The 12,615-nt window shown below is 40.5% G+C and overlaps 1 protein-coding gene across 2 annotated transcripts in view; it reads right to left on the reverse strand.

The window, feature by feature from the left end:
• The window catches only part of DHRSX (dehydrogenase/reductase X-linked), a 210,295-nt gene that overhangs the window by 23,519 nt on the left and 174,161 nt on the right, over nucleotides 1-12,615 (reverse strand). For both annotated transcript variants that reach the window (XM_032678072.1, XM_032678071.1), the window contains one exon: nucleotides 9,849-10,056. In XM_032678072.1, the coding sequence (XP_032533963.1) occupies nucleotides 9,849-10,056 (208 nt within the window). The remainder of the gene's footprint in view (nucleotides 1-9,848; nucleotides 10,057-12,615) is intronic.

The raw sequence follows: 12,615 nt of genomic DNA on the forward strand, positions 1-12,615 counted from the left end.
TTTCAGGCCCTCTAAAGCGATTAGGGTTCAATGTATCTGTGCCAGCCTTAATCTAATTCCCCAGATAACAGGCATATAAAAGAGGACACATGTGCCACAAACCTAAACCAAGCAAGAAAAATAAAAGGCCTGCCCCAGATGAAGGAGAACCTCTAAGAAGCTAGATCAGACATGTTTTACATGCTTTACAAAAGGACAGTACTCCACATAGAGGATATGAAGTTGAATCAGATAATCCTTGCTGCAAGAATATGCAGTAAGATTCAGACCTGAATGCTTTTATGTTCAGGTCTTATCTACTTGTTTAGCAGGTTCTGATCAACTATTCCTGCACAAAGCCACTGATGAAGTACCGTAAACTTCATGATGACGGAAGTAATCATTTTATATGCAAAGGAAAATGGTGACCTAAGTTGTCATTACTGGTCATGAGGCATGAAAGTTATGATAATTGAACTCCTCTCTGAGGAATGACCAAGATACATTCACAGCTTGGGCAATCATAAAAATAGCCTTTGTAACTAGACAGTGTACAGCCCTGACAGAAAAAACAAGTATGCTTCCCCATAGTGTCTTTCCTACATCATTTTTAGAATCACAGAATGGTTTGGGTTGGAAGGGACCTTAAGGGACCTCTAGTTCCAACTGCCCTCCATGGGCAGGGACACCTTCCATTGGACCGGGTTGCTCAGAACCCCATCCAGCCTGGCCTTGAACACTTCCAGGCATGAGGTATCCACAAATTCTCTGGGCAACCTGTTCCAGGGTCTTACCAACCTCACAATAAAGAATTTCTTCTTTATATCTGGTCTAAACCTACTCTCTTTCAGTTTGAAGCCATTCCCTCTTGTCCTGTCACTACATACCCTTGTAAAATAAGTCCTATCTTTCTTGGAGGCTCCCTTTACATACTGGAAGGCTGCAATCAGGTCACCTCAAAATCTCCTCTTTTCCAGGCTGAACAATGCCAATTTTCTTTTGTTATAGAAGAGGTGCTACAAGATCTTGGTGGTCCTCCTCTGGACCACTTTCAACAGGCTGATGTCCTTCCTCTGCTGGGGAATCCAGAGCTGGATGCAGCACTCCAGGTGGGAGGCACCTATTAAAATATACTCATAATCTATAAATTTATTTCAACACACAGAGCTCCAAAAACGATGGGACAGCTTTTCTCCTTCCACATTTTTAATCATCCAAGGATTGTATACGACAAGTGGCAGGCTGTGGAAGACTGAATTCTGCATCTCAAGCTTGTCAGGCAAAAATACTGAATAAGTAAATCAATACCCCTCTTCCTGAGACACAGTCAGCCTCAGCAAACTGCTGCCAGCTGCAGGGATGTGACATGCCTGGGGAGCCATTGCACAGTACCTCACAGCAAAGCCCTGGGAACACGGGGCTGCCAAGTGCAGGGCACCAACTCTGCCAGCCTCCTATTCATTCAAAAAGTAACAGATATACTAAATTGGATAAAATATTGATAAGACAGTAAGTTAAACTTGTAAGTTGATGGTGGTTAGCTCCAAGACTTTGATGAGCAATTAATAAACATTGGGAGCAATTCATTTTTTCAGTCCGTGCCTGAGCCTAGGGCCTGCAGCAGCACCTCCTTCCTATTCCAGTGACAGAAAAGTAGGTCAGCATGATGGGGCCAAGTAAATACCACTATAAATCCCATCTCTGATAAGCTGTCCAAGTTCATTCTTGTTTTATTGCGCATGGTTCAGGTTTCATCCAAATCCTCTTCTGCATATGTTCTGTATTTCCCTGAGTGCCTTGTCTGTGGTAACATAACCCCTGTGGTTACTTCCCCTTCTCCAGCGCTGAGATGGCAATAGGCAGATGTACTCATTTGCCCTGAAGAGACTCACAAACACAATTTAAAGTGAATGTTTAAGTATGTAATAATGAATACAAACCACTAACTCTGGACAGATTGTATCAATGTCTTGTGTTTGGGCCACATCTAGGATCAAGTTTCTTCTAGGAAAAAAGGGAGCTATTTTACTTGTTAAAATCCACCAAATCCCAAATTTAGCTGAGAACACAATGAGAACAAAAAGAACCATGTGAACTACATCTTGCAGTATCTCAGTACTCTTTCTAAAATGAAACACGAAAGTTTGTGGCTTGCAATCATAATCATTACAGTCATTGCTAAAGCCAGAGTTACTCAAGTGACTTCTGAATGGAAACTTTTCATAACTCACAAATTGGGTGGTGGATGATCCTGTTACATTAAAAAAACGTATTTGCTCTTTTGAGTTTTCCCTCAAACAGTGGGTGGTGCTTGCTTTCTGTGTTTCTCTCTTGTTACATACATTACGTTATTATAAACACATATGGGAAATACACACAACTACCCACGTAAATGCATGGTGATATCTATGTGATAAACTGTGGAGGCACATCGTGAATTGTAAACACATACGAGAAACACATTTCATAAGTAACTGTGATTTCCTCACCTGTAGCTGCCCACGAGCACATTTCCCACTTACACAGGAAATGGTCTGATACTCCAAACACCTTAGAGCTGCCATTTGCAAAAACAGCTTGTGCCCCAGATATTAGAACACACCTTTAGAATAGTTCCTATTCTATCCCATGCACATCTAAAACTCTACTATCTTCAGTTCATTTTTTTAAAATAACACAAATTTAATGTCCTGTACCTTGGGATGGGATTCACCTTAACTCACTTTAACCTTTACACAGCACAGACATCTACAGCTGAGCTTGTCACTAGAGGACCCCTTTGTCATTTACAGGGATAAACTGGCACTTGAAAGACTGAATTCACCTGGTCAACTGTAGATATTTATCTTAGTTTAAGATAGGTCCGGCACTACCAGTGACCATGAGAAGATCAGTGGATGGACAGCTCTGATGCAGGCATTTACACTGCAGATATTTATGAGCTAGGAGACCTGTCAGAGCTGACTTCCAGGCACGGATACCTTAGACCACTGGAAAAGGAAATGTTTTCAGCTTCTTAGTAGAGCTTGGCATTTTCTGTCAATCTTTGAAAGCTCAAGATAACCACTAAAAATTGTGTCTACATTATTCACCTAGGAATTTCTTTACTTCACATTGAAAGGTTTTTCAGTCTCTTTTGATCGCTGTAAGTTAAAGAGTGTCACATTCAGAGAGGGGAAAAGGAAAGCCCGTAGATCTCCAAAACCTCCTAAAACTATTTATTTTCTATAGTGAGTAAGATCATCAGGTGATGGGACTCTGCAATATAAATTTTATCAGCATTGTTTTGTTATGGACACATTACTCACAAGTAGCAAAACAATGAGGAATTTAGGTAGGCCATTCCTGGAAAAATAGCAATGGATCTATAAAGCACACCATACCAGGTGGCAAACTGTCCATGTATAAATGTATGTGTATATATATACATATATGTGAATCTATCTATCTATCTATCTATATGCCTGAATACACAATACTCCCACAACCTCCTCCTCTGCATCTCCTTATTTTAGTGATTTAATTCCAAACTGCTGCTCACCCATAAGCTCAGTTGTAGGATTTTCCAAGGGAGGCCAGTGGTCTTTTTCCTTAACTCGATTTTACAACACTTTCACGTGGAAGACAGAAACTGCCTGCAACTCCTGTTCCTACTCTTGCTGAATGGGTCATTTTACTGGGGCTGGGGTTGTTTCCTTTCTCTTTGTTCTTTCTCTGACAGATAGGCTGATGAGAAAGGCTGCCCGGTATTCTGCTGTCAGTGGGCTAAAGTTTCCAACAGTGTTGTACTACCTGACCAAAATAAAAGGGAATTTTAAGCACATGGTGATGGAGGTAGAATTTTCCTGATGCATGAGGGAAAATTACAGTAGTGTGATGTTATAACCTCTACTTTAAAAGATTATGCTAATGGTCTAGTTGAAATTTCAAGATTCTCTAATTCCCCAATCTTTCAGCTTTTTTTTTTGAGACCTTTACATTACAGGCATCATGACTAGCTTCTTTTAAACCAAGAGGAATCAGTACAGAGGCCTTGGCATGTGTTTGATTCACAGCAAATTATCCTCTTCTTTTGTGTTTCCTCCATTTTCAACAAGTCTGACTAGGAATAGATTACCGCACAAAGATATTAACCAAATATGTAAGAAAGTACCGCCAAGAAATGTTAGCAAGGAATAAATTGATTGATTGATGGAAAATGTCTTTCCTAACTAACTGTGGGTTCTGAATATGAAAACAGTTACAGATTACAGGATGATAGGTGCTGATGTGCTAACACTGGCTAGGCTCATATATTTTCACAATTTCTTAACTGTTTACTTACTCTCTCCAGCAATGGAGAGACTATTTTTTTCACTCTTTTGAATACAAATTTAAATACTTTCAGATAAAATCAAATAATCTGCCTGAGCTTTCAGGTTAAATCAGCAATCCTCTACCACATAGATGTTAGAGATAAACCCTTTGTTACACAGTACAAACACCTGTTTTCAGTATGCTTCCAACATTTCACTTGCTTACCAGTTTCACCCAGAGCAAACATGGCTTGTCACATAGTACATAGTGTAGCTTTAACTTGTGCTTCTTTCGACCATTTTCTAGCTAAAAAGGGTCACCACTGCAGGCAACATTAGCCATGGAGGCAGTTTTCCTATTCTGTGAACAATTTTGAAAGATGAAAGACAATCTTCCCATTTCACACTGTCAGAAGATAAAAAAAAGAAGGAATGCTTCTCTTCTTTTAATCAAACAACTAAAACTGTGGGACAGGACACGCGATAGATCTTTGACTGTATGCACTGCTTCATTTTTTGCTTACTATATGACTGTGTTTTGGCCTGTTCCAACTAGCACCCTTCGAGAGGAAATCTGGGTGTGGTTTGGGGATAGATCACGCCAGCAGCTGCTCTGAATAAGAGTTATAGACAAGAACTTCAACAGGCTTAACTCCCTCTGCTTAACTCCACCATAATCCCACCCATTTTGTGCTGCCCTATGCAGCATCTGCACCCCTTTGCGAACCACACACTGAGGCACACAACACAAAGCCTTAATTTTCCTGCCATCAAAACATTCTCCAAAAACTTCCAATGTGTCTCTTAAAACAAATATTTTAACTACTTAGACCTGAGAAAACATGCACAAAAATAGTGATATCCTGGGATGCAGGGGAACCACAGGTTCAGTGGAGACCAGGATCCAATGCTATTTAGGTAGGCACAGAAGGTCAGCCTACCTTAGAGGAGTCTGATCCTAATTAGAACAGACACAAAAGGCTCTATGCTCAGAAGCCACTCTATTTAGAATAAATAAAGCAGCCAAGCTCCATCCACATACCTCATAACAGGTAGGACCTGGACGCCTAAGAAAGTCCAGGGATTCACATGCAAGAAAAAAACCCAGTTCACCAGGATTTGTGAGCTTAATGGTTGATTATTCACTAGCCTTCTCAGGTGGGTCCCTCCATCTTTCTTCCGGGAATCATTCTATGGCTGTACAAATAATAAAATATTTCTTGGAAAAAAGACACCTATGGATTTGAAGCTTAGATCCCCGTACCAATGTATGCAAAACTGGGACCTGCTTAAAGACCAGAGTTACTGGAATAAAGTAGACTGTTTTCTTCTCTATGTTTTTGACCAGAAAAAGCTTTTGAAAAAATTAACTGCAATTATATGTTTCTGCAAGGAGTTTTCATTTTGTGAGAAAAGCCCAGGCTAGCTTTATGTGAGGACCACACGCTCCCATGGACAGAAGATGATGATGCTGATGAATTGCTGCTTTCAGCTGTGGGATTTAATTATTCTTATTCTCTACAGCTGGTGTTATTGTGTTGTGATGTGTTTATCTTCTGACATCTCGGGGGGAGGACGAAATAAATTCACTACACTCATAATGCCAAAGGGACAGTTTGAATAAGAAATGCTGCAATAAGACCTGCATGACTATGTCCCCTGGCATGAATGATGAATCCAGGCCCTTTAGATCTTTTTTTCTAGCCACACTTACAGACTGGAAGCATTTTTTTTTAATGTTACAGGAAAATTACACTAAAGTTAAGCCTATTTTGACAAGGTGAAGGAAATGTACTAGTTTATATTGGCTGATGTCTATCTAGCCTGTGTTCCTGAAGCCTTTCCCTTCATTTTTACAGGCTGGCAGGGTCACTAATCCTATTCATTTTCAGTTTGTCAGTCAATAATCACTTATGTGGCACTATGTCTTTGGAAATGACAGCTGAGACAAGATCTGATGTGCAGCCTTCCTTACACAATACCTTCCTAAATACCAATCTGAGGCGGCTGAAAGGACCAAATACTCTAAATCTGATAATGACATGTTCACCAAGCTTATCATAAACAAGGCTTTGGGGAAGTTTATAACACTGCTGTGTGGGAAATGTCTCTACTCTGATGCCATAATGAAGTCATACGAAGCAGAACAGTCCCTGCCATTGACATTAATGAGAGTCAACTTTTTTTGTTTTGTTCTAAGGCATTTTAATTGTATCACAGGCAGAGACCATCTGGCTTAGGAATGAATATTCAGTATCTGCAGCAGATGCTGAAATACTTGAGAGGGAAATGGTACTTCCTGGCTTCCAGCTTGCACAAAATCCAACACTAAATCTGGTGTGGTGCACAGTTAACTAAATTGTAATTTGATGATCGATGAATGTCTTTTTAGGCTATTATCATCTCATGATTTAGTTATTGTTTACTAGTTTGGACTTTATCTCTTAGAAAAGATCAATTTATGATAAAAATTACTAAGGGATATGGGCGCTAAAAGGGATAACATACTTCACTGCACTCTGCAGAGGTCAGCTCATCAGCCTTTATTTACTGAGAAGTCATAGGGATAGAAATCAATTTATTTTTCTGAGGAATAAACATAATTTCTCCCTTGTGTGTGACAGGTGAAGTCCACATTTAGAAAACATTCGCAAAGTGTAAATTTAAAGAACGGGTACCACAGCAGACAATAACTTTCCTGAGAAAGAATCAGGATGAGAAAGAATGAAACCATTGCTTCCAAAGAGCAAGAACTAATTTAACAAATTTTATGAGTGTCACCAGATCCTTTAGTTTGGCCTATCTTATTTCTACAGGAGTGCCTCTCGCTCCAGTTTGTTGGGGGAAAAAACATCAAACTCATTTGGCAGAAAATTCTTCTGAGCTATGTTTAGAGACTAGAAGACAATGTTTCACAGTTTTGAGAAACTCAAGCTGTTATAACTTTGAGGTGATTATGTATCATGGCCTCTTTACTAGACTCCAGGTTTATTTGTTTAAGTACCTAAATATCTTGAAGCAGCTTAGAAGTGGATGTTGAGCTGTCAGCCTTGTCTGTCACACTGAGCTGCCTCACATATGAGCAGCCCAGTGAGAGTGGGGGCCAGGCTGCAATCCCTAGGAGGTATTTGACTTGAATGTAACTGGTACCAGTGCTGGCAGAAATGCATTCAAAGGTAGTGGAGGTTCTGCCTCAGTATTTTGGAATTAAATCAAACAACATGTTGACTTTCTCCTGAGAGAATGTGATGTGATGCATTTCCTTACTGGAGCTCTCTGGGGTGTGCTGGCTCTCACGAGTGCCAGGTTGCAGTGGGTGAAGAAATTTCCTGCACATGTTCAGAAACCACTCCGAAATACTTCAGGGTGATAATAGTTAAAGTCAATATGACAAGAGAGCCATCACCTCATTTTCACTGCATTACTGCCATAATCTTAGAAGAAAGATTCATAAAAATGCACTTGGGAACAAAATTCCAGGGGAGAAGAAATCCATACTACCAACTATCAGCTAATGTTACCAGACAACTGAATTTTCTTGTATTTTCTCAGGAGAAATTTACCCTAGTGCACAAGACCAACACAAGACTCTCATAGGCTTGAATGCTGGATACTACAGCCCTCAGTAGAGCACTATTAAAATTGCCAGGCAGGCTTTCAACGTGGGCTTGCTGTGGAGCTAAACATCTTGCGACGCAGTTCTTTCAGAGCCAAACAGGACACACCTCTGGGACGAAGCGCTTCTGAATACATAGGCATATCCTAAGCAATAAGCAATAAGCAAAGAGTAGGAGCTGGAGCTGTAAATCAGAAGTCTAAGGGAGTATGGGAAGAGTGAAAACAAGAGTTTCCCTCTCCTTTGGCTAATAGGAAAAACATATCAAGTGTTATACAAAAATGTGAAAATCTGATAACTGAAGCATTCAGATATCCAAACCTGAAGCTATTCTGACTCAAAAAGAAATTGATACATTTGATTTTCAAGCAGTACAGATATCACACTTCCATGAAGATCAGTATGTCTCTCCATTGCCTGTTGCAAGGCAGAATTTCTTTAGAGCAGTATCTCATCCGAAGAATAGGAAGTGATCAGGAACTATCAGTGGCACTACTATTAGGGCTGTAAGTATGAGATTTCCTCTTGTGATAAATCCAATGTAATTTTATGTGTTCAGTAATATCCCATTCAGTGTCTAACCATTGTCAATATAATACAAAAATGTCTCCCTTGGCACACCAATAAAACTGGGTGGGATTGAGTGCTGCAAACAAGAGACTCAAAACTCACTCTCAGGAGTGGGAATTTTGTCAGAATTTTGTTGCTTCAGAGGAAATGCTGAGCACAACCTAAACTTCTACATGAAACTGTTATGTTAGCAAGGTGAAGTTAACCCAGTGAAAAAATGCCACCACCTGACACTGATATTTTAAATGGCAATCACAAGAGGCAAAACAAGTTTAATGTATATGGTTTGGCAAAGCTGTACTCTGCTTCTTTAAGAACGCATTACATTATGAGCATTCTTATTACAATTTTATTGCGATATTCAAGGTGCACTCAGAAGATACTATTTTTTTAAAATATGCATTTATTTGTTTACCTCTTAGTTTACAAGTACTCTTCCAGCCTCCAGTTTCATTTCTAAAATGAAAGCTAGTGATATTTCCATATCAAAGTTTAAAATTAATTTGCTTTTTGAGACATAGCCCTTGATCTAAAATACTTCATTTTAATTAGGACATTCAATTTTCTCTAATGAAATCAAGTTCCATTTACCTAATCCAAAACTACTTTCTGAAAGAGCTATAAGCAGTACATTTTCTCAGCATAAGCCCTTGTAAGGCTTGTCCACATTAGGAGATTGTACCTACACAGCTAAACTGATTTCAGATTGATCTACTAAAATCCCTGTAAAATGTTACCCATAACGGGGTCTACCCTGCTTCTGGATCAGTTTAATCAAGCAGCTTTCAGTTTCCTAATGCAGACCAGGAATGGATAATAAAAAATCAAGTACCATTACAAATATGTGTTAGGATGGAAAAGCTAATTAAAAATTGTCCCACCTCCCAGAGCACAACTATCTGGACCTGCACATCCTGGAGCACTGCCATCTCTCACCACCATTTTTGTACAACTTCCTTCTTCCCTTTGCCCTCCTCTCTGGAACGTGTTACATACATGTAGATCATGCCAGATCATGTCTGCTTCTCATTAAGAGAATGTACAAAACATTTCTGAGGAACGCTTTGCATATTCTGGTTCGATGTTAGGATGATGTTCTGCCCCCATGCACAGCTCAGAGGCACGTGGACGGATCAGGGCAGAGATAACCAGTGCATGGGCACAGGCAGTGAAAAACACTCCCTTCCCCTACTGTGACAGCTCTATTTAAAGCAAATGTTTGTTCGGGGGAAAGCCTGTCTTTATCAATTTTGTACGTCTCATCAACACAGAGAAATGCAATAAATATCACACATTATTACAAACTCTGAAACACCTTCAGTTCCTTGCTGACTGCAGTTTTCACAATGCAGAGGCATGGCAACAAAATTATTTAAAAAACTGCATACCTTGAAACACAGCCAGGCTGTCATCCATTTGACCACTTTCACAACCCAAAAAACATGCTTGTAGAGCTCAGTATTCACTACTCCAGGGTCTACTACATTAGCAGTCACATGGCTTCCATTTGCAGTCAGAAGATGCTGTAGTCGATAGGTAAATAACACAAGGGCAAGTTTGCTTTGGGCATAGGCTCCATGGGGTGAATACGAACATCTGCACACAGGAGAGAAAAAGGAAGATGCATATAAAAATAACCAGAAGGGAAATAAAATTGCACAAACATCAAATGTACTCCATTTTGCAATATCCAGCAAACAGCTATACATTGAATCATCAGAAGAAACAGATTATCACTGGCAAGTGTGTTGTTTGCTCAGGTTCTGGTGATTATTCTGTCAGACACCAAGCCTTATTTATGTCAGGGAGATTTATTAAAATAAAATTACACAATACTTGTCGGAATCTCTATGTCAAACTATTTAAACTAGAAATGCTGAGGCATCCATCTCCAAGCTATCATTGCCTTGAGACCCTCAAACTTCTCTCTTTCACTCCCCTCTTCCCATGTTCCCACCTAATAAATCCATGTCTGATCATACCACTCCTGATTATTATTATTATTTGTATTGCATCAGTATCTACTAGTTGAAGGTTCCTGTGTTGGGCATGGTAGAGATGAGTAAGGTACTCATTGCACCTGCCCCAGTGACGCATCAGTGTGTGCACAGTTAAAGATATGGATAAAAATATGGGCAAGGAGAGTGGCTGCAAGTGTAACCACATTATGCCCTATACAGACTTTAAAGTATAGATGGCTGGCTGGGTCTATTCCAAAGAGGTATTACAAAGGAACACAAATTCTGGGAGTTATAGCAAAACCTGTTGAGATTCCTGTGCCCCTCTCTCATCTGGATGTCAAATGTGCCTTTCTTTAAAGTCAAGCTTTCTAGGAACTGCTGATTAGTTGGGTATCGTTGCATGTAGGCAGCAGTACATTTCTTTCTTTTCTAATAAGCAGGCTAGTTTCTGGTAAATTAGCAGGTATGTCACTTAAAATGCTCCTCCAGACTGCGGCCTCAGCATCACTTCCACAAATTCCTATGCCATGACAATTCACTCCTGTAATTGCTACAGCCTCTCATCCAACCTTACTTGTGCTTAGCAGAACCAAAGTTAAGTGGTGGCATTACAAACAGCTCATAGGCAAAGCAGGCTGGAGCCTAAAGCAACAGGTTCCCGTTGCCTAAAGCAACAGGTTCCTGGGGACTGCTTTGGTCCCCATCCACTTTGCCTCTGCCACAGCCTGGGGAAGTGATGTTGCATGCTGCCGCTGCCCATGTGGAGTCAGGGGTTAGGACTCTAACCTGCTGGTGAAGAGTGATAGAGGGACACAGACTAAGAGCAGAACCCTTCTTGCCAATTCCCTCCTTCCCCCAGATGTTGTCCTGCCTCTGTGGTGGCCACAGCTACAGCTCTATCCTCTACATTTTCACCCTTGGTGCAGCAAATGCCTGGACCCGGGATGCTCCTACTCTGATGGAAAGCCTGCTTATAGTTTTCTGTGGCTGCTACTACATGCAAGTTCTTTTATTTTGAATGAACAGCAAATATATGAGTTCTTTTTGTTATCTCATTCTTATTGAATATCTTATTTATAATATGCTGTACACTTCACCACAGAAAGCACAGGATGTTAAGAAACAGGCAAACTCTCTGCAGAGGTATAAGGCTACTGAAGCAATTTAACTGCCCATGTTATTTGAAAGTACTCAGAAGCTTGGAGACACAACAGTAAATCATACAGCTCAGCTACAGGAAGGAAAAGACATCAATGCTGAAGGTCCAGTGCATCTCTTTTCTTTTTTTCTTCTTTTTTTTCCCCTGTTCTATTCTTGCTGAAGCAAATCACGAACAAATGGTCTACAAAAGAGTTATATAAATTGAGAACAAAAAAGGGCAGCTGATTATAGGTGGCCCTTGCACCAACCAACGGTTTCAGCTGTAACATGCTGGATAATGTAGCTCCACTATCATAAAGATATCACCTGCACCTTCGGGCAAAATGGGCTATTTTAAGAATAAAGAACAATCACTGCATGAATACAAAAGTGAGTTGGCATTAGTCAGGAAATTGCAGTTACATTTTAAATTCAATAACGTCTGCACTCTGATCTGAGACACTCAAAATGTCACCTTATGCTTCATGCATATTTCAACCCTTTTAACTTGAAGGACCAGATCCTCAGCCGCTACAGGCTTCTCTTGTGCACAGCCATGTGGGGCAGAGCTCACGCCACCCCTGGGAAGAAGCACTCATCCCAAGCTGCCTGGGGCAGCCAGTTGGCAGCTAACCCTGGCATTCCTCCATCAGTGCCACCATCCCCCACTGAATGCAACCTGGGGCACAGGACAAGCTCCCTGAGTTGAATTAGAGTGATCTTGCCTGGCAAGTGGATCGCAGGTAAGCATGGCTGGGGACTACTCTAACTTGTTCTGCCTGGGTCTAGTCTGGCCTTCAGTAACCTTCAGATGCCAGGCAAGAGGATGGTAGACTCTCCCCACGATTTCCCATTCCCACATTTTGTGTGAGTGCTGTTTTGACTTACCTTGTGGCAATGAAGCATGAAATACAAGGGCTGGATCCTCAAAAGCCTTGTATTTGCATAGATATCTATGTCAGAGAAACAAGAGTGCTGAGAAGATATAAAAAGCTACCCAATCAATGAGGAAGCCTTTTATATCACAGTGCAGAGATGCAAATGATTTGCAAGG

Source organism: Chiroxiphia lanceolata, chromosome 2 (genome assembly GCF_009829145.1).
Source record: "Chiroxiphia lanceolata isolate bChiLan1 chromosome 2, bChiLan1.pri, whole genome shotgun sequence".
NCBI classification, from domain to species: Eukaryota; Metazoa; Chordata; class Aves; order Passeriformes; family Pipridae; genus Chiroxiphia; species Chiroxiphia lanceolata.